This window comes from Jaculus jaculus, chromosome 2 (assembly GCF_020740685.1).
Source record: "Jaculus jaculus isolate mJacJac1 chromosome 2, mJacJac1.mat.Y.cur, whole genome shotgun sequence".
NCBI classification, from domain to species: Eukaryota; Metazoa; Chordata; class Mammalia; order Rodentia; family Dipodidae; genus Jaculus; species Jaculus jaculus.
In genome coordinates, this window is record NC_059103.1 from 157,365,451 (window position 1) to 157,389,183 (window position 23,733).

Here is a 23,733-nt window from a genome sequence, read left to right on the forward strand (position 1 = left end):
AAACCTTTAAGCCTAAGTCCAGAGAGATTTGCTCAACCATGTTTATAGCAGCTCAATTTGTATGTAATAGCTAAGAGCTGGAATCAACCCTGATGGCCATCACTAGAAGAATGGATAACTAAGATGTGGTATATCTACACAATGTAATTCTACATAATTGCCTCAAAAAAGTACCTTGGAATCAATCTAATCTAATCTACAGTGAAAACTTTAAAACAATCAAGTGGGATATTGCATAAAACATTAGGAAATGGAAAGACATCCCATGTTCTTGGATTGGAAGAACGAATATTGTGAAAATGTCAACTTTAACAAAAGCAATCTACACATTTAATGCAATCCAAGTTAAAATTCCAATGGCATTCTTCATGGAAATAGAAAACAATAATCATATAATTCATTTGGAAGCACAAAAAATATCAAATAGCCAAAACAATTTTGAGCAACAAAAATAAGGCTGGTGGTATCACCATACCCAATTTTGAGCTAGATTACAAAGCCATAGTGACAAAAACAGCATGGTATTGGCACAAAGGCAGACACATAGATCAATGGAACAGAATAGAGGACCCAGATGTAAATCCAGGCTGCTACAGCCATTTGATGTTTGACAAAAATGCCAAAACACACATTGGAGAAAAGATAGTCTCTTTAACAAATGGTGCTGTGTGGTAAACTGAATATCTATATGAATAATGATGAAAATATATCCTTATATCTCTCCATGTACAAGAATCAAGTCCAGATGGTCCTTAATATCAGACCTTAGATTTTGAAACTGCTAGAAGAAAAAGTAAGGGAAACCCTTCAACACATTGGCATAAGCAATGACTTTCTGATCTTTATAATCCCAGTTGCTCAGGACATAAAATCACTAATAAACCCATGGGACCCCATGAAATTGCAAAGCTTTTGTACAGCAAAGGACACTGTGAATAAAGAAAAGAGGCAAGCTACAGAAATCTTTGCCAGCTATACATCTGACAGAGGCTTAATATCTAGGATATACAGAGAACTCAGAAAACTAAATAATAAGAAATCAAATAACCCAATTTAAAAAATGAGCTAAGGAACTAAATAGAGAATTCTCAAAGAAGAAATAAAGATGGTATATAAACATCTAAAAATGTTCTACATCCTTAGCCATAAAGGAAATGCAAATTAAAACTACTTTGAGATTCTACCTCACTTCTTTCAGAATGGCTACCGTCAAGAAAAAAAGACAGTTAATGTTGGTGAGGATGTGGAAAAAGAGAAACTCTACCACACTGTTGGTGGGAATGCAATCTGGTACAACTACTGTGGAAATCAGTGTGGAGGTTCTTGAGACAGCTAAAGATAGATTTACCATATGAGCCATGAATATCACTCCAAGACATATATTCCAAGGACTCTTCTCACTACCTTAGAGATTCTTGCACAACCATATTTATTTCCATTCTATTCACAATAGTTAGGAAATGCAACCAGTCTAGATGCCCATCAACTGATGAATGGATAAGGGAGATCTGGTAATTTATACAATGTAATTCTATTCAGCAGTAAAGAAAAGTGCAATTTTCGGGGAAATGGATCTGTCTGGAAAGGATTATATTAAGTGAGGTAACTCAGGTCCAGGAAGCCAAATGTCACATGTTTTCTCTCATATGTGGATTCTAGTCTCAGATTTGTTCAGACTTGTGTGTGAGTTGGAGTAAAAATCAGTAGCAGAGGCCAGTAAACTAGAAAAGGGCTATAAGGGAGGGAAGAGGGGTGGACTAAAGGGGTTGTTCCTGCATATATGTAAGTAGACAAACAGATTACTGTGTGTGTGTGTGTGTGTGTGTGTGTGTGTGTATGTGTGTGTGTGTATGTGTGTGTGATTGAATAAGAAATATGGGGGGAGAGTTATTCAAAACTCAGGTTATTGTGAATAAACCATATGATGACCTACTTTTTGGATAATGGCACACCTAGAAGCCATAGACTATTACTAGAAAAATTTCAGAGCCAAGGATAGGATACCTTCCAATGAGTTGTTGGCCAGGGAGGTCCCCAATGCCTCCAAAACATTACAAGCTATTGCCAAGACTCTTGGTTTCCCACCAGGAATAGATAATAAGACCCTACTGTTGAAGATTCCACAAGCCTGGGCTATAATGTCACCAAAAAATCAAACTGAGACTGAGCTTAAAACTTCTTCCCTGTAGACAAGTTGACAGAAAGCTGGAAAAAGCTGCACTACATTCAGCCTTATGGGAGACAGAAGCCATCAGTGGTGAAAACAATGGTAAGCCTCAAGTATGGCCAACCAGGCCAAATGAGCCAACGGGTGCAATAGTGGCATGTCTGTTATGGGGAAATCAACTGTTTTCTAATTGAACTGGAGACCTGCTCTATGGGAGGGAATACATGTCTGGTACTGAAAACCTTATAAAAAGCCTATGGTGGGGTCAGGTCATGAGAGTTAGGAGTGTAATGCTTGCTCTTGTAGGGCTAAATGCATATTTTATGCCCACCAAACTGTCCTGAAAGCATTTTACTTAATGTTCATACCAATATATTAATGCTACTCTCACTTTTGGTTGGAGAAGCTTCTCTTTTCAGATGGCAGTGACCACTGGGATGACTCATAAGGCACCATAGTGCTGAAAAGACATGACGGAGGAATGTTCAGCACTGAAACATCTCTATCACACCTTTCAAGGCTCATGGTCCATTGTGGAACAGGTGGCAGAAAGAATGTAAGAGCTAGAGGAAGGGTAGGACTGATTACAATGTAACCATCCAGACAGAAACTGGCCTTGAAATCCACAACCTTGCAGTGACTAGCACTACCTTCACAAGACCCTTAGAATAGGAGAAAAAGACAATGACATCAAAACTAAAGAGAGGGCTGGAGAGATGGCTTAGCGGTTAAGCGCTTGCCTGTGAAGCCTAAAGGACCCCAGTTCGAGGCTCGATTCCCCAGGACCCACGTTAGCCAGATGCACAAGGGGGCACACACGTCTGGAGTTCGTTTGCAGTGGCTGGAAGCCCAGGCGCGCCCATTCCCTCTCTATGTTTCTTTCTCTCCCTCTCTCTCTGTCACTCTCAAATAAAGAAATAAAAATCACAAAAAATATTAAAAAAAAAAAAAACTAAAGCGAGACTAATGGAGAGAGGGATGGGATATGATGGAGTGTGGATTTGTGAAGGGGAAGGTGGGAGAGGGAATTATTATGGTTTATTGTCTATAAGTATAGAATCTGTCAATAAAAAAAAAAGCCCATGTAGCATGAGAGATGATCCACAGTGCATTCCTGGAGCTACCCACATACCAACAGCTCAGTTGATCTGAATATCTCCTCTCCTAGGCAGTTGTTGCCTTTTACATAATCTTGGGGGAGGGGGCTGTGAATCTTGTAAATTTCAGAAGTTTCCCTTCTTCATTGAATCCCTTCTTTCCAAAGAAGGGATTCTTTCTCTTCTATTTTGATTCCACTATTTTTTCACACCTATTATGCAGGTCTTCTGTGGGTAGCATCAGCCACTTTGTGTCTAGAAGACAGTACTCCTCCTCTTCCGTTGGTGCTTATGTTCTTTTGGGCCACCTTTTCCACAGTTGTTACTGAGCCTTGGAGGGCATGATAGAGACGTCTTACTTAGTGCTGAACACTTCACTGTCACTTCTTCTCAGCACTCCGATGAGTTCATATTTCCCAACTCTTAATGAACCTCATTCCAAGAAAGAATAAACAACACTTTACAAAGAGAAACCTTAATTTATATTTGACATTGCTTGAAAGTGGCTCAGAAATCTATCATTGTCTAGATACAGTCACAGACTCTTCATTCATGGTAGTTGAGGAGAGGCCACTTACCAACATCAGGCAAAGCAAATGAGACAGAGAAGTGTACCCCATATTTCTCATTTCTCGGTGGAACAATAATATTTAGGCTTTCCTTAAATTAAATTTGTTGAATTTCTGCTCAGAATTTTATAAAATTATTAAAATATATCCACTTATTATTGATCCCTTTAAGTAAAAGTCTACACATTTTTTTTTTACATTTAACTTCTCTATACTCCAGGTGCTCTTGATTTATTAGTTGTTAATCAAAGTTTTACTAAATATTCCAAGTCTTAGTAGCAGCTGTATGTTGGGCTGTGCTTGTCATGATCAAGTAAAGTAGAGGTGTATCAGTATGAAGCTTCTACTGATAGCACAAGTTCAACACTCAGACAAACCTGGGTTAATACTTATGTGCATCACAAAGAATTTTTTTTTGCTCCAGAAGGAGCAATGGATTTGTTTGAAGGGACATACTGTGCATCAACAAGTTCTATGGAGTCCAGTGTAAGCCCTCAATAGTATGCTTGTAAGCAATAGAGGAAGGGAGGAAACAGAGGAATTTGTTAATTTTCCTGAAATTTAGAAGTAAAGGGTAACGAGGGGAAAAGCAACCTAAAATTGACCACTGGAAAAAAACATTTTTATTTATTTATTTACAAGGAGAGAGTGTGGGGGGGGGGAGCGAGAGAGCGCACCAGGGTCCCTAGCCACTGCAAGCTGCAAATGAACTCCAGATGTGTGTGCCATTTTGTGCATTTGGCTTCACCGTGGTACTGGGGAATCAAACTCTGGTTGTTAGGCTTTGCAGGCAAACACCTTAACTGTTAAGCCATCTCTCTCACCCCTAGATTTTTTTTTTAACTGTATTTCCTGCATAGTTTGTCTCCTTGGTCATCATCCACAGGATTCTGAGAAGTCATAGAAATACGTAGGCACAGACACAAAAGCCCAGCTTTATCTCCAACATTGTGGAAAGGGACTGTACATCACGGGGCAGAGTCCAGCACTCCCCTATGCCACATGGATAGAACCCAAGGGGAGTGACCTCCCTGAATATCCACGTTGGACCCTAGAAACTTTTTTAAATGTAGGAATATCTTCTGAAAAGTCAATGCAGAGCAACAAAAACAATTACAATATTTTTTCTTCAGTATATGTTACTTCAGCATAAATAATACAATGTGTATATGCCAGTTTAAATTTCAACTCTGGAAGTAGACTATTGACCCAATAATTTGCTGTTCATAGTAGTCAGTTAACTTGTACATACAACTGTTCAAGTCATCTGTGGCGCTCCTTCTCTCTCTCTCTCTCTCTCTCTCTCTCTCTCTTCTCTCTCTCTCTCTCTATATATATAAACATATATATGCATATATGTATCAATATGTATACATACCTATGTACATGTATTTACTATACTCCAGTGCACTTATATATGTGTCTGCTTTTAAAGTTTGTGGGATCATGGTCCTCAGTTGGGTCATGCTATATGTGTTTGCAAACTTAATTATTATTCTGGTGTCTGCTATGCAGCATGCAAAATCATAAGAATTCATAAATAAATAATTCAACAACAACAACAAAAAGAAATTATGGTGAGGGCTGGGTATGGTGGTGCACACCCTAAATCCCAGCATTCAGGAGGCTGAGGTAGAAGGATAATTGCAAATTCAAGGCCATCCTGAGACTACATATTGAATTCCAGCCTGGAGTAGAGCAAGATCCTCCTCAAAAAAAGAAGAAAAAAAAAAAAAAAACCAAACACAAAAAAACCCTACAGAAATTACATTGTAATCAATAATATCACACTGTAGGTGGTGGTTTGATTCAGGTGTCCCTCATAAACTTAGGTGTTCTGAATGCTAGATTCCCAGCTGATGGAGATTTGGAAATTAACGCCTCCTGGAGGCAGTGTATTTTTGGGGGCAGGCCAGTTTCGCCTTGCTAATGTTTGCACACCCTCTTCTTCTGTTGTCTACCAGATGTTGATCAAGAGGTGATGTCTGCCTTCTGCTCACAACATTGTTTTTCCATGCCATCATGGAGCTCCCCCTGGAATCTGTAAGTCAAAATAAACCTTTTTTTTCCCCAAAAGCTACTCTTGGTCAGGCGATTTCTGCCAGCAATGTGAACCTGACTGCAACACTGCCATTCTTATACAGAGAATTGCAAAATCTACAACAACAATTTTTCTTAATCCCTATTGGGTAGCTCATATCCATTAATCCCTTTTAAATCAGGGTTTAGGTCAGAGAATAAAATAAATCCACTTCAAATAAAAAGCCTACTTTAACATTTATTAATAACTTAGTCTTTTCCAAACTTAAAAAATGGATACAAGAACTGGCACCCACACCTTTATTTTTAGTCTATGATAATCAAACCCTTAATATTGTTTTTCTAGGAGGAACAGTTTTTATTTTTAATTTTTTACAGTTTGACCTCTTCTAAAGTAGAAGTCCTTTTCAGTAATTGCAAGCACTGAAGTGATCTTCACTTACTGAGACTATTGTGAGCTAATATTTTTTTGTATGTGTTCACACTGTGTGTGTGCATATTCATTCACATGTGGAGGCCAGAGATCAGTGTCTGGTGTCTTTCTCAGTCTTTCTTCATGTTAGATTTAGAGACCAGGTCTCACGCTGAAACTAGGTCTCACAGATTCTGCTAGAATAGCCAGCAAACAAGCTCTGAGGATCCCCGTGGCTCTGATTTTCTAGTGATGAGACTACAGATGTGAGCACCAAGCTCGGCTTTTACATGGGTGCTGAGGATCCTGACTCGCTCAGGGCCCCTTGCTTGTGCAACAAACGTTTTGTCCACTGAGCCATTGCCTCAGCCCTTTGCAGTAGCATTTTTATTAAAGAGTTATTTTACCTTTTACATTATATAGTTATATATATTAAAAAAATCTTCTCTATAGGATTTTAGTTTGGGTAACATTGCTACCCATGAGTTCAAAGCAGAGAATTTTAGTAAGTCCTACATGGTATATTAGACCATTAGGATTCCATTAACTGTTGTGCAATGCGACACAAGAGCTTCCAGTGCCCTTTTTAAACTGCGGGTGTTTTCTTAATGTGGGGAAAAGATGTGAACAGTCATATAATAATATAACAAGAGCTTTAACCTAATTTGAATCTACTCAGCTTGTCAATCCTCTCAAGCTGCACTGCTACCTATGTGGCAGAAGTAGATGTCAGAAGACATTAAAACATGACAGAGTTAGCCAATTTTGTCAGATCATGGTATCTTTTTTTGTGTATGTGTAGTATGTGTGGTATGGTATGTGGATATGTATGTTCAGATCTATGTGAGTGCATGCAGAGTCCAAAGGAGACCATCCAGTGTCTTCATCTAACACGCATGGGAAGGTTTCTTTAAGATGCAGTCTCTTACTCCTCCCAGAGCTTGCTGTTTTTATTTTACTTTTTTAGAGAGAGAGAGAGAGTCAGAAAGAGAGAGAAAATTGGCATTCCAGCCTCTGCAATGAAACCCCAGACACTTGTGCCATCTAGTGGGCATATGTGACCTGGCACTTGCCTCACCTTTGTGCATTTGGCTTACGTGGGATCTGGAGAGTGGAACATGGGTCCTTAGGCTTTGCAGGCAAGCGCCTTAACTGCTAAGCAATCTCTGCAGCTCAGAGCTTGCCCCAGAAATTCTCTCTTATTTGCTTCCCAAAGGATTGAGGTTACAAATGTGAATGACCATACCCAGCATCTCAGGATAGTTCTACAGACTAAAAGCCAAGAAGAATAAAGAATTGAGTCCTCCAAACTCAGACTGTCCATCATGGTCTTTGCCATGTGCTACCAGCCATGTGTACTTGTACCAAGTGTGCTAATCAGGACTGGGGATACCTGGTGGCCATGTGTATCTTGCTTTCTCATGTGGATGATGTTACACAATTTTGACAATTTAGAAATTCTAGAGGAATAAAGCCTAGCATATTTGAATTCATTCACTAATCAACTTGACCAATATTTATGGAACGGTTAGTACTACTAGGCATTGTGCTGTGTTCTGGGGAACCCCAGCCATCACCAAAGTGCCATCAGTGGTCCCTGTCATGAAATGCACAGTGGTGAGGAGATTACTTGTGGACTTTCGGCAGATAATCCCACGAGTTGCAGCTGAGACATGGCAGAGCTCTTACGTGGGGATTGCGACCTAGTTAGGAAGGACAGGAAAGGCATTCCAGAGAAGTAGTTGTGAGAGTGACATCTGAAGAAAGAGTAGGAGTGAGGCTAGTGGAGTAGGGGGCAGCTGGGCAGGCAGAGGACACCAGATGACAAAGCATATGGTGGTACGGAACATGGCGCGTAGGAAATCGTGGGACCGGGTGGGTGTTGTGAAGCAGAGTGCTGGGAAGGGCAGGAGCAGATGTGTGCTGGAAGAAGTTAGAGTGAAGTCAGGTAGTTGTGGACTGGAAGGACGTTGTAGCTAAAGTCCAGGAGGAGCTTCATATTTTCCAGCTATACTGATTGACCTGTTTTCTGGGAAATTGAAAACTTTCTGGCTTCACATTTGAGAAGAAAGTGAATATGGGCTAAGAGTAATACATCCTCTAAAACGTCAGTTATGGATTCAACTTCAGTCCTTTGAAAACCTATTACCACTATTTTTGCTTCATGTAAAAACTTAAATATAGTAAAATAAATGATAGAAAGAAAAATTAGTTCAGACAGTCAAGCCGTTGATTAAAGGGGAGTGTGGTGTGGTAGAAGGGAGGCAAATATTCCACTTAGGAATTCAAGTCTTCTGCAGTATAACCTTATCTAAGCTGACCTCCTTACTATAGGCAAACTCATTAATGTCTCTGTGCCTTGGTTGCTTATCTGCAGAGCGAAGATAACAAGGGCCCACTAATACAGTGCAAATCATTCTGTAAACACCAACAATTATATAAGTAAAATAAATAACTGCTTATCCTCTTGTAAGATCCTAGTCCTTCTCTCTGCCTAAATGATATGTCAGGTTTTGTTTTTGTCAAATAGCATTTTGTGTGTCTTAGAGTGGGCTCGTGTTTATTTTCATCTGCAACTCCATGTGTGTTCATTAAGATGCACTCTCACTGATGCCCATTGTGTAGTAATCAGTACCTGGGTCCTAGATAACCATGGATATTCCTACAGATTGTTTAACAGAGTATAGGGGCTGTGCAGAGAAAAGGAAAAGTAGTGTGGGATGGATATGGAAAGATAAATTCTTTTGACTTCTTTTTAAGTGACCAATCTGGCATGGTAAATAAGAAGACTATGCTTTTATTGTTTCCTAAACCCATTCTAATCAGCTCAACTGTAGGTAAGCAATTCAAATTTGAGCAGTAGGCACATAACCCCATGCCAAAAAGTGACAAAATAAATATTCCCCTTATTTGGTTTATTATGAATTCATAGATTCACATTTGAATTGATATTTCTTTGTGATAATTTTCAGTAATTTTACAGGAAGTATTTATAAAAGTGTATTCCTTCAGTGGTGTAAAGATTGCCTATGTCTGTAATTATCTTTGGTGATCATGCTGCTCTTTTTTTTTAGCAGATGGAAGGAAGTCATAATCAATGTTCTGGAACAGTAGTAAGTTTATAGGGTTGAAGTATTGACTGCTTTGAAAATTCCCTTTTTATTATTCTTTTTAAAAATACATACCTAGTAAGTATGTGGCTGGTTTCCATGATGAAAAACTGACTTCTGTATGTTGCTGCAATGTTTTTCTTGGTGTAATTTGTCCTATAACTAAATGGCTGCCTGAGCTCTTGTTTAGTGTCCATGGCTGATCAGTAAGGCATGGTGAACTGTTATGGTCCAGTTTCCCCAGGTTGTTGCAACCTGTTGTGGTCCTCTCATTCTCTTCATAAGTGAAAAGGGGAATAAGTGCTTGGAACACTTGTTTTTTATTCTCTTTTTTTTCTCCCTACTGCCTGACAAGTGTCTCTAGCATGTGTGGCATGTATGTTTTATTACACTCTCACCTGATTGGCACTTTTTTCCCGGTTCCCATTTCCTTCTCCTCTAACATTGTTCCAGTTGATTCTGCTGGACTTTGAGAGTCAGGATTTGTGGTCACATCTCTGAAGGAGTTTTCCTCAGTGGCATTATCTATGGTGAAGAAATGTCATATAGATAGAAGAATGTGTGTCAGTATTCACACAGTTATATTTGGCAACATAAGCTACATAAACATGGCTGTTGTCCAGGGCAGTCTCTCTAAGGATTCCTGCCAGACAAAGTAGGAACTACATAGGAAGTTAACCTGTAGACACTTTCAGGTTAATGAAAAATATGCTGAATGTTTGTATATTATGTAAGACCAAGTTTACATAGTACATATTACCATCCCAAAAGCATTTCTAGTTTTATTAAAGTCTTCATAATCTATGACTACAGTTCATTCATCATTTACCTCAGCAAAGTAAAACAGAAAATATGTCATAGGCATTATTTTAACATCTACATTTTATTTTATGTATTTATTTTTTAAAATATTTTTTGTTCATTTATTTATTTGAGAGTGAACAGACAGAGAGAAAGAGGTAGACAGAGAGAGAATGGGTGCACCAGGGCCTCTAGCCACTGCAAATGAACTCCAGACACGTGAGCCCCCTTGTGCATCTGGCTAACATGGGTCCTGGAGAATAGAGCCTTGAATTGGGGTCTTTAGGCTTCACAAGCAAGTGCTTAACCACCAAGCCATCTCTCCAGCCCTTCTTTTATTTTTTAATGCAAGGTCTCACTATAGCCTAGCCTGACCTGGAACGCACTCTGAAGTCCCAGGCTGGCCTTGAACTCACAGTGATCCTCCTACCTCTGCTTTCTTAGTGTTGGGATTAAAGGAGTATACTACCATGCCCTGCATATTTAATTTAAAAAATACTTCATTCATTTATTTAAAAGATAGATATAGGGAGAGAAAGAAGCAGATAGAGAAAAAGAGAATGGTGCCTCTAGCCACTGCAAACAAACCCCAGATTCATGTGCCACCTTGTGCATGTGGCTTATGTGCATTTTGGGCAATTAAACCTGGGTCCTTAGGCATTGTAGGCAAATGCCATGCCTACTGAGTCATCTCTCCAGTCTCTCATTTTAAGTTTTATTTATTTATTTTTTTTTTGGTTTCACACTAGTCCAGGCTGACATGGAACTCATTATGTAGTCTTAAGGTGGTCTTGAATTCACAGAGATACTCCTACCCCTGCCTTCCCAGCGCTAGGATTAAAGGTGTGTGCCATTACACTTGTATTTGTCATTTTTATTTTTTATGAAACAAAAAGTTTGATTTTGATGTGATTATCTTGGGAATCATTTCCAAATAAGCAATACATACTATTAAAAAATACCTTAGTTTTCAATTGAGAAATTCATTTTTCCCACCAAACCTACAAACACACACTTTCCAATTAATATTTAAAATTGTTATTTACCCAGAGAGTAATTGATTCACTAGAAATATTTGTGTTATAGAGATGTTTTAATGAAGGTTAATTACTTAATGCTAAAAGAAAGTATAAAGGTAAAAAATGAATACAATTCAGTGTTTATTCATTATTTACTGTGTCTAATTTATTTTTAATTGGATGTACTGTGTTTTGACAATTGAAACAAAGACCTAGTCATTAATCTTACTGCATTGTAATGTATTACATTTAAAAACTTTAAATGAACCAAATATTAAAGTTTGGGGGCTGGAGAGATAACTTCTTACTTAAGGATCTTGCCTGCAAAGCCAAAGGACCCATGCTTGTCTCCCCTGGACCCACGTAAGCCAGATGCACAAGGTGACGTATGTGTCTGGAGTTTGTTTGCAGTAGCTGGAGGCCCTGGTGTGCTCATTCTCTCTTTCTCTCTCAAAATAAATAAATAAAAATAAAATATTAATAAGAGAATTGCATTAAAAATTTGGATTTACAAAATGATAAATCATAAGTGATCATTTGATAAGAGCTTTCTTCATGAAACTTTTTAACATAAAATTTTCAATCTAAATTTTTCAATGAACCAAAATTTTCAGGAATATATTTAAGGAATAAATTAATAAAAATAAAATACTAATAAAAGAATTGCATTAAAAATTTGGATTTACAAAATGATAAATCATAAGTGATCATTTGATAAGAGCTTTCTTCATGAAAATTTTTAACCTAAAATTTTCAATGAACTAGTTTTCAGGAATATATTTAAGGAATAAATGGAATTAAAATTGAATTATTATTTGAAGTTTAAAAGAAGTTTATGAATATAAAAATGTAATGCCTCTGGTTTTCCCAGGATACTATTTTTATTTTGGAGGCATAGTAATTTTGGCTGAAGATAGAAAACACAGTACCATATATTTCGTTAGGTCTAAATGGAAACAAACCTCAACCTTCTACATTATTTCGGGTATCTTAGCAGGAAAGCTACTACTATTTGAGTAAGTGGTTATTATGTGTCCATCAAATTGCTCTTTAAATGTTTATGTTTATGCCCAAGGATTAGTTCTTCTCTCACCTTTGGTCAAAGAAGCTTCTTTTTGGGGGTGGTGGTGGCTACTGGGGAAACCCAAAACATATCAAAGTGTTGAGAGTCAATAACTGTTGAGTGCTCAGGGCTAAATGAAACATCTCTACCATGCCTGATAATGCTCAGAGAACATGTGGAAGAGGCAGAATGTCTTTGGAATGTTGTCTTCTGTGCATGGAGCATCTTTTGGATTCATGGTCTCACAGCAGTTGTCATTACCTGTACAAGATCTGCACAGTATTCACTCATCAACATTTTGACATGGATGATGGAGAGGGGAAATAAAAGGTATCCAAATACTTGGAAAGAAAAAGAGGTTCAGAGGGATAAAAGAAGGTAATCTGAGGAGATTATGACCAAAATTCATTATGTACATGTATTGAAATTAACAACAAAAGTGTCAAAAAAAGAAACACAAAAGGAGGATCTATGTTCTCTATGGGTTTGGGTCAAACTGTGCTTTATTTTCTCATTTCTCTTTATCCAATCAAAAAGGAAATATTTTTCAGATCCCTTTCTTTGTACCACCTCATTCTGGTTACCTAAAAAAGAGGGCTCAGCTCTGCACCACTCATGCAAAGCTGGATCCAATCAGTGGCACATGCTTCTGGTGCTTGTGTGTGGTGATAAGAGACCTTGGCACAACCATACACAAACAAATGTAAATAACAATTAGTTAGCTTAAAAGACTATAAAATGTGAATTAAAAATACAGAAGGAAAAAGTCTTGCACACAGAAAAGGTAAAACAGCACTTCTTCAGATTTTCATTGACTATTCTTATAAAGCTTCACAGTTATCTGTTGCGTATGCATCTTCATTACTCAAGCCACAGCCTTGTAATTTGTGGTGTTACTTTTCTGCTGGTACCAATTGCTCTTCATGGTTTTTTGAAATATTTATTTATTTATGAGAGGGAAAGAGACAGATAGATAATGGGGATGCCAGTGCCTCTAGCTGCTACAAAATAACTCCAGATGTGTGTGCCTCCTTGCGCACCTGGCTCATCCTGGGGAATTGAACTTGGGTTTTTGGCTTTGCAGGCAAGTGCCTTAACTGCTAATCCATGTCTCCAGCCCTGCTCTTCATAGGGTTTTCTTGCATTTTAACAATACATTTTTTATTTATCATCATAACATCTGGATTACATTAATTCCAAGTAGATACTAGCATGTTGGAAGATCTTCTAGAGACATTACACACCCACACCATGTCTATTAATGACAAGTCTAGGCTATTTGGGAATTCTTTTTCTTTTTATTTATTTATTTTTTTTTTTGAGGTAGGGTCTCACTCTAGCTCAGGCTGAATTGGAATTCACTATGTAGTCTCAGGGTGGCCTCAAACTCATGGTGATCCTCCTACCTCTGCCTCCTGAGTGCTGGGATTAAAGGCGTGCGCCACCATGCCTGGCCTATTTGGGAATTAATTAGAGCCTAATTTGACTTGTGGCTAGTTCATTCATTATAAAAACATACTTAAGGGGCCATTGATAAAGATGAGAAACCAGTTATTGCCTATTCTTGGATTTAAAATAGAGACACTTTAGTACACCCTAGAGAATTATAACAAAAGGAAGAGTGTTATTTGTGGAGCAGGTGGTCTGAGGGTTTATATCATCCCCATGAAAGAGAAATCTGAAATATAAGGCAAATCTTGCTCTTGAATCTGGGGAAGCTTTGTCAACTACATACTGAACTTCTTCCAACTTTACACATGGACAGCAGGCTTCCCCCTTTTGCAGTGTTCCAGATGAAGTCATATCTTCCTGCCAACTGTGTTCTTTGCATGTGGCATAGCAATTGAAAGATTTCATCATTGCGTTGGCCAAATTTGGACCAGAAATGTATGTCCATGGCAGACACTGAAATCTGGAATCAAAATATTATGACATGGTTGCTTTTATTGAGTGTGCAAGAGCCAGTGCTGTTGAGTCTGCCCTCCACACACCTGTCTCCTGGCTGGCAGCATATCGCAGTGGGCTGTGTGATACACTTCCAATATGTCTGGACCCTGAGTAGCAGAGCATCATGGAGGCATGAGCGGGTGTGAAACATGTGTTTTCCTCCTGAAGTGAGGAAATAAGTGATGTGGAACTCCATTAACTTTCTGCCTTTGAACAGGAGCATCAACTAATGCTGGAAGAGGAGGTATTCAAAGAAATAACTTAATTTGGAACAATGTTGTAAATTAGAAAGGTACTCAGTTCTTTTGTATGGGTATGAGAAAGAGAAGACTTCAAAATCTTTTCATTGATTGGAATGTTTATTTGAGAGGGGATAATTTTACTTGGTTGAATTTCTATTTGTAGGATACAAAATACAATGTGGGTTTTGTCTCAAAATTAATCGTCCATTAAAAGCTAACAAGACCCAAATAACTAGATATTGAATGAATTAATGGAAATTAAGTCTGAATACCTCTTAAAATATTTTTATTTATTTATTTGTAAGGAGAGACAGAGAGAGAGAGAGAGAGAGAGAGAGAGAGAGAGAGAGAGAGAGAGAGAGGGAGCGCAATAGGAGTGAGACAGATAGCATGGGCATGCCAGGGCCTCTAGCCACTGCAAATGGATTCCAGGTGAATGTGCTACTTTGTGTATCTGGCTTTATGTGGGTTCTGGGGAATCAAACTTGGGTCAATAGGCTTTGCCAGCAAGCACCTTAACCATTGAGCAATCTCTCCAGCCCATGCCTGGAAACTTTTATCAGATGCATAGATGGTAGTATTTTTATCTCAATGAATGGACACTTGGAATCAGTGTACTGAGTAACAGTTTTAAGACATGTATAATTTGAGCTGAATAGATTGCTTAGTGGTTAAGGCACTTGCTTGCAAAGCCAAAGGACCCAGGTTTGATTCTCCAGGAACCATGTTAGCCAGATGCACAAGGTGTCACATGTGTCTGGAGTTTTTTTTGCAGAGGCTAGAGGCCCTGGATATCCTTTCTCTCTCTACCTACCTCTCACTCTCTCTCAAATATATAAAAATAAAATTAAAAAAATTAAAACATTTAAAAAAGGAGCATATAGTCCTATTCTTTGGTAACCATAATCTTATTTTTGACTTGGTTTGTAGTTAACTCATTGATTCTAGAATATATAATGCACTTAGAATAATTTTGACACCTTGACCACAGTTGTAATTACATTAGATATTTGTAGTTTGCCAAATGACAGCAAAGAAACTGATAAATTTCACAGCAAGGCACATGAATGCTGAAAGAGTACCTTAAAACATCATTAACAAGAATAGAAAAATGGCATGCTTTGTTTTCAGAAATGTACATGCACTCTATAAAACTCCAAAAAAGGAGTATGTAAGAATTTTGGAGACCATCCCATATGAGGATTGCTTTAAGAAAAAGATTCTTTTTTCATCTAAGAGTCATTTCAAATTTTCAAGGGGCTATAACATACAGAAAAAATATGTTACTTATTATATTTCAGAGGCAAAATATGGACTTATCAGCGGTATTTCCTAAATATTTTAACAACTTTTGTGACAGAACAGTATTTTGCTTTGGGAGAAAATGAGAGCTCCACTGGCTGGAGATATTCAAGAAGCTAGACATTATGCTATATGAAGTTGGATGAGGCAGGGCTTAGAAACCTCTATTTAGCCTTAAAGTATTATAAAGACTTTCAGGATGCTGGAATTTAGCATACATCAACTATAAAACTGAATAAATCAAGCATAAAGAATGTGGATCCATCTAAGGCAGTTTTGGTACTGCATAAGGATGATGAGGTCTTGTCCTCTCTTGAGTTCACACTTGATTTCAGGCGCTACTTCTTCTTTTTTTTTTTTTTTCTGCTGAGATTAATTCATCTAAAAAACACATTTTATTTGCAGATATTAAGGAATGTGGTGAGTTACCAGCCCTGAGTACTGAATAAAAAGAGTTCTAATCCTTACATCTCTAATTCCCTGGCTGACTCTGGATAAGTCATTTTTTTCTATAACAGTTTCCTCATCCATAAAATGAGAAATGCTTTTGTCATGGGGATTTCTGTGAGGATTAGATAAGGACTCCATTTGAGAAAAATTCAATATAAACACAAAGCATTCTACCAGCCAGACCGGATAATTGCCATTTAAAAAAAAATCATGCTTTGCCATTTATGACCAGACTAGCTGAGCAGTGAGTCCCGGGATTCTCTAGTCCCTGCTTTGCAAAGGACCATAGAAACAGGCATGCAGCATTTATATAGGTACTGAGAATTGAATGCATGCTGGTTCAGACCCTCATGATTGTGCAGCAAGTACTCTTACCTGCTGAGTCATCTCCTCGGTCCTCGTCTTGTCTGAGAATAGTTGATTTCACCTAACATCATGATCTCCAGTTACATTTACTTTGATGCAAGCGATATAATTTTATTCTTCTTTATGGCTGAACATATACCACATTTTCTTTCTCTATACAGTTGTTCAAGTTACATAGAAAGATTCCAAAATTTGTTCCTTAAACTCTGTTGATTTCTTTACCAGTGCTTGTTTGGTTTCATCCCTCCCTCTCCTATTCTCTCCCTCCCTCCCTTCCTTCTTGCCTTTTCTTCCTTCCTTCCTTCCTTCAATTCTTTTATTCTTTCATTCTTGTGATCTTAGTGTATGGAGGTACTTTAAAAAAACTTCTCTTCATAATTTCATACAATCCCTTCTCAATACCTCCTTTTGTTCCTCTTTCATTACCCAATTTGACTCAACTCCTCGCTCTTCTATTTTGATGTCTTTTTAAGAGACTGTTATATTTACTTCTCACAGTGACTTCACATTATTAGGCCCATCAACATTCTATCATAGATGATGGAGAAGGGAAAAAACAGTGGAAGGGGGTTGAAGAGATGACTCAGTGAGTAATGGTGCTTTACACAAGCATGAGGGCCTGAAGGAACATGAGACTCCTTGAGTTCAGTTCCTAGAACCTACATAAATAGCTATGCATGTATGTAGTCCTATTATTCTTTTTTCTTTTTTGAGAGAGAGAGAGAAAGAGAGAGAGAGAAGAGAGAAGAAAAAAGAGAGAAGAGAGAATGAATTGGCATTCCAGGGCCTCCAGTCACTGCAATTGAACTCCAGATGTGTGCACCTCCTTGTGTATATGTACAACCTGGTATGCTTGTGTTACCTTGTGTGTCTGGCTTACGTAGGACCTGGAGAGTCAAACATGAGTCCTTAGGCTTTGCAGGCAAGAGCCTTAACCACTAAGCAATCTCTCCAGCTCCCATTCTTTTTCAATGGGAAAAAGGGTTTATTTTAGAATATAGTTTCGAGTGGGGAAGGCAAGGCAGACCAGGTAATTGACCATCACATCTTGTCATGTCTCAGAAGAAGTTATCTGAGTGTGCTACCTCTGAACACCCACAAAAATGGTCTAATAAGCCTGAAGGTATTTATTAGGCAATATATCCTCTCTAGCAAGGCTCAACTTTCCAAAGGTACCACAGTCTTCCCAAATTGCCACCAGCTAGGAACCAAGTATTCAAAACACATGAAACTATAGGGGACATTTCACAGTCAAGCCATTATATTATCCTCTGGCCCCCCTAGATTCATAGCCATCTCATGACACATAATGAATTTAGTCCAACATTAAAAGTCACTATATTTCTTCCCAGTCACAACACTGTTCAAAAGTCCAAGTCTTAACTGTGGGCCTGGAAAATACCTAACCTCAGAAAGTGACAAAATTTGGAAATAAGCTCTTTGAACATACAGTTAATTCAGGGTCTCAAGGTAAATTCCTTCACTGGAGGAGAAGTGGACAAACATGTTATAATTCAAAGATGACATAGACTCCCAGGGATGAAGGATGTAAGAGATGGAGATAAAGACTGAACTGATGGCCTTAAGCCATGGAGGCCCAGTCTCCCCAACCTCCAAAAGCAGAAGTAGTAAAGAAGAAATATGTTTAGAGACACCAGGGGATCCTGAGGACAGCTGTATCTTGTCTCAGTAACACTGATTATGCAGTAATGGCCCCAGAAGTGTCTGAGAATAAATTTCTGTAGTGTCTCCTCAGTGAGGCAGGGGTAGTTTGTTAAGGCAGACCTTGAACACAAGGCCCAAGGGCAGTACTAAATAATTCAACACTGCATACAAATTTGCCAGGGACCTATTCTATTGCCTGCTAGACTAATGCAGGAACAGGAGACATTGAAAGGGGTGGCTACACAACGCAGTCAAAAAGATCCCTTTTCTGTGACTTCATTTTCATTTTCATTGTCATGCTCTCCCAGGTGGACCAATCCCCCATCTTAGTCCAAATGTTCTGAGAACAGTTTAGAGCAGGGGACTAACACTTACAACTGGACACAACTCACTGCACCATCAGCATGTGCCTCTGAGTCTACAGTATCATCAATCCCTTCCATGATATCTCAAGGGAGTGGGTGTTGAAAACACAAAGGACCATATTCTCAAACCTGGACAAAGGGAGGCTACACATCATGGGTAACCTTCACTGGTATCCTAATGTTGTTGAAGAAGGCAGGAGGCTAAGACTACTATAGCAGGATACCTATAACAGACACCTTTTATGTAGTTCATCAAATGGAAAATAGTCATGGATTAAATAAAAATACCCTGAAAACCAAAATGAAGAAAGGGATCTTCACATCAAGTTCATAGATGTTAATGGTCACTGGGTTAGATTTTATGAGCAGAACATGCCTTATAGCATCAAAGGGGCAATATGTGATTGAGACCATCATTGAGAATGAGAGGGAAAGTAACATGGCAATTGGAGAAACCAAGAGGTCTTTGAAACAGTATTATAGACTGTCAAAGAGGAACCCAAAGGACATGGCACATCATCTAGGTTTTAATTTCCAAAAGCCTAAATGTGAACCTTCACCTGAGCCAGACAATGTTATAGTCCCTTCTGTGACTATCATGGTCAGCTGTGATTGGTCCATATCTTCTATGATCATAGACTATCAGGGCCATTATGAAGTAGTCCCCCCCCCCCGCCCCACCCCAGCAAACAGAAGAAGGATTGGCAGGCCCTGGATTTGTCTGGGCCAATAGAGAAACAGAGAAACAGAGAGAAGGCATGGTGATTTGTGCAGATTATTGAGAGGAGAGAGTAGGTAGAGGACAGAAGTGAGGAGACGAGAGGAGAGGAGGGTAGGAGAGGGGCAAGAGGAGAGAGGGGAAGCAAGACAGGTGAGGGGACAGAGAAGAGGGGAGGGGAGTAGATAGGAGAGCAGAGGGAAAAGGATGAGAGAGAAAGAGAGAGAGAGAGAGAGAGAGAGGAGAGGAGAAGCTTTTTTGGGGGTTTTCTTTTTGCTTCTGGATTTTTGCCTTTTAACTTTATTGTTTTGGCTCTTTGGAATTTGCTTTCTGGTTTGTTTTCTTTATGTAGTGTTTGGCATGGGATTTCTGTACTTTCTGCTTTGGTTTTGACTTTTGATTTTTACTTATATTTTTATTTTACTTTCTTTTGCTAGTTACATATTTCCTTTATATTTTACTTTATCTTTTATTTGGCATTCATAGCCTTGCTACGATGTCTCAGAGTGATGAGACCCTGTAGTCTCAGTATGAGGACTCCGGCTTCATAGGCAGTGGTGCCTGTTCGAAAGTATAAAGAGTTCACCACGGTCTAATAGGAGTCAATGTTGCCCTCAAGGCATTGGAGAAAGTGGAGGAGAAGATCCTCAGAGTTATAGGGAAGGTGAACATCTTGAGAACCACCACACACCCAAATATCCTGTTTCAGATTATTGAAACAGAAAACTGTATCTACTTAATTCTGGAATTGTGCCAGAATGAGCTGCTGGAGTATGTTTGCATTATAGGAGGATGAGGCCCACAACAATTTTTGTCAAGTTTTGGACACCATCTGATACTGACACAATCAGGGACGATGCACCGTGACATCAAGGCAAATAACATCATGGTGGACAGCAATGGCAAGGCCACAGTCATAGACTTTGGCATGGCCACCAGATTTATTCCAGGCCAGACATTCTCCAGGTATTGTGGGGCTTTCGCATATATGTCTCCAGAAGTTATCTGGCCCTGAGTCGATGATGCCTCTAAAAAGGACATGTGGCACTAACTTCACTCTCCACTGGAGAATTTGCTTCTCTTTTTCAGATGGATGCAGATTCTAAGGAGGGAACCAGCCCATAATACCTCAAAAGGGCCCCAGCAGAAACTAAGAGTATCTGGGGAAATGAGCTTCTTTCATGAACTTGGTACTAGCACAAGGGTGAAGGAAATAGAACCAGAGAACACTCAGCTCCTACTAAACCAGATATCCAGAGACACAGAGGCTCCCAAGACCTCATCACTGAAGCAGACCTAAAATGAACCCAACATGGCTCAGGGAAATTTGTGGAAGAGGGACCAGAAAGAATGTTAGAGCCACATATTGGGTCATTATGCACAAAGACATTGCCTCTTCCCCATAACTGATGACTAACCCTGCAATGCACAGCCCACATTCCCCAATAAGGAGGGTCCCTAAGGAGGGGGGAGGGTAGGGAGGAGGCTAACAATGGTACCAACATGACAGTATACATTGTGTACATAACTAACGAAAAAGAAGGACATGTGGTCTACTTTATGGTCACCAGGACCTACACATTTACACATAAGACACATTCAGAATTCAAAAAGAAGATGTTAGAGGGCATTACTAGGTACCTGAATACCTCTCTGAAGAATTAAGGGAGCTAATCAGGCTATTACTAACCATCTTCCCAGAACTGAGGCCCACAGCGATGGACAATTATGGAGCACCCTTGGTTCTAGCATTGTGAAGGGGGTTCAGGTCATCATGAGTCAATCCCCAGATAGCTGGACACTAACATCCTGTCAGTTACGGAATTTACGTGGTTTGACCTAGGCGACACTGTTGAGTCCATACAGGAAGGCAAGTTTGATAAATTCACGATAACATACCACCTACTGTAATACCAGGCACAGAGTAGATTGGGTTAAAAGGACAAGACATATCCATATGTCAAGGGACGACGCCTTTCCCCACCTCCACTGATCCTGCTGCCTTCCCTCTGCCACCAACAGAAAACAGTATTGCTTGCCTTTTGGACCTTGACTTCAGGCTTAAAAGTTCAGGAGCAGCCTGAGCATGGCCAGCAGGCAGAGTATGAGGCTTTCAAGAGTGTCAGTTGTTTTAATATACACCTGTCCTGCCAGGAGAAGAGGCCCCCATCAAGTCCCAAATGTATTCCCCTCCTTGCTGCTCCAGGCACCCTCTGCCCCAGCCTTGGTCCACAGCTTCCAGAGAAGGCAAGTCCTCAAAGGAAAGAGGAGAAGCCTGGATCATCTACCTACATGGTCCAGGGAGCAACCCTGAGCCCCTGAAGCTTATCATCAATCCTGAGGTAACAAAATACAAGCCAGCAGCATATACCCTGGGTAACCTCAGCCAAGGAAGCAGGACGGAGCTCCTGGAGAAGATGGCCACTCCACAATAAGCTTCGAAGAGGAGCATGAAACCTCTAACTGGGGCCTGCACAATTGGTGAAAGCCTTTCGGGGGCGAAACCAAAACTGCCTGAGCACATTCTGTGTCCACCTCAGGCCTTCCCAGAACTGCCTCCTATTCAGGATCAGGGTGAGCCAGGTGACAGCAGGGGCTAGCTTTGAAGATCATGAAGACCCCAACAATCTACAGAACAGTCAGGTGTGTGTCCATCCCTATGGTTGTGGTAGGAAGGGGAAGAAAAGACTCCTGCACAGTCTTCATATGACACGTTTGCTGCAAGCTCCTCTATTCCTCCTGCACCCTCCTTCTCCCAGAGCCTTGAGAGAATATATTTGTATTGACTTCAAGAAAAAATAAAAATAAATCATGCATTAACTCTTTTAGGTCTGCACAACACTTTTATACACAGGGATGCATGAGCTTTCCTGTGCTTAATACAGCCCCAGTTCCCAAGAAAGCATAATGCAATTGCCAAGAATCAGCTGCATTCTTTAGCAGAAAGAATCCAAGAGGTACAGTTTAATTGAATTATGCAAATATATTTAAATAATGCAAACTACAAAAAAATTTTAAATATCGTATTCATGTTGGTTAAACTCTTCTATGGTTTTAGTTTTTTTAAGACAAGTAATAACAGTAGAATTATCACACAGAATCTGGTCTTAGAAAATAGAGTTTATTTTCTATGCTTAACGTCTCCTTTTAGCTCACATAACTTGTTTGTCTCCCCCTCTTCTGTGAGTCAGCTTTCCAATGGTCCACATAGCTGATACCTTGACCTAAATAAAGAGTATGGTCTGTCCACAGTTGACTAATCACTCTGATGGTAGTATAAAAGAAAGGGCTCAGCCAAATGGGAACAGTGGCAAAGTCACTCTCAGTGGAATTTGGACTGGTGCATGGGTAGATGGGAAAGAGAGTAGTGTAGAATAGACATTCAGAGAAAGCAGTGGTCATGGGAAGTAAAGCCATTTTTACTGTGAGCAAGAGGCACAGACGTAATTAGCTCCTAGGGCTGCGGACTCTCTTCCACAAATGGCTTTTCAGTTCCAGTTATTCATGTTTCTTTCAATAACCTCCTGACACTGAAAGTGCCTTGATTACATCTCTGTCCTTTACTAAATCAGCACAGCAAGAAAATTTCTTCATGTCAAACTAGAAAAAGCATTCACATTTATTTTTTGTAGACTAACTTTTCAGAAATTTCACATCCCAATCTTTTCATTTCTCAGTTACTTTACCATCATACCTGATATCATTTTGAAAGTATTCTTGTGATATCCTCGAAATTGAATTGTTTACTGTTTTTGCTTAGACAAAGCAGAAAAATGCTAGAGTGGTTTTGATTAAAAAATTAAGCTTAAAATATATATCCCACTCTCCCCAGTGGAGGTATTGGCAGTTAGTGGTTTCTGGGGAAGGGGAGGCATGTTGGTCAATAATGTTGTCACTGGTAAGTTGTCTGTACTCTAGGAAATAATGCCCCCACCTATGATCATGCAAGCAACCCTAATTTAACTGAGTAAGTCACAAGAAAAGACATGAAAGTGAATAAAGGTAAAGTTGGGAAGGAGTGGCAGTGAGTGGAGAGTAAGAAGGAGTAATGGCAGATCAGTATAGTCAAAATACATTATACACATGGATGAAATTGTTAAAGATAAAATAAAATTAAAATAAGCATAAAAATATATATTCCTCTGAAGTATGAGTTTCCTGACTATGGGAAATCGACTTGGTTTCCAGTACCAGGTATGAGTTCTCTCCCACTGAGCAGGCCATGTGTCCAATCAGAGAACAGTTGTTTTCCTGCAAAGGCTGTGCCACTATTGCACAAGTATGTACTTCTTGTCCAGCTGATTGATTTCATAATCTGCAGAGTCCCCCACTTATTCATGTTATTGGTGACTGTTTTCTTCCAGCAGCTGCCATAGGGCTTTCCAACACTATGGGGGCTA

At 39.3% G+C, this 23,733-nt stretch overlaps 1 protein-coding gene and 1 non-coding gene across 2 annotated transcripts in view; both read right to left on the bottom strand.

Annotated features, from left to right (window-relative positions):
* Positions 1-21,857, bottom strand: part of Cngb3 (cyclic nucleotide gated channel subunit beta 3) — a 185,209-nt gene extending 163,352 nt beyond the window's left edge. The window contains 3 exon segments of the mRNA XM_045143550.1: positions 9,794-9,920; positions 16,595-16,646; positions 21,705-21,857. Coding sequence (XP_044999485.1) covers positions 9,794-9,920; positions 16,595-16,646; positions 21,705-21,857 — 332 coding nt within the window.
* Positions 4,677-4,881, bottom strand: LOC123459098. The gene has a single exon (XR_006636014.1). It is a non-coding gene; the product is annotated as a small nucleolar RNA SNORA73 family (small nucleolar RNA).
* Positions 21,858-23,733: the final 1,876 nt, after the last annotated feature.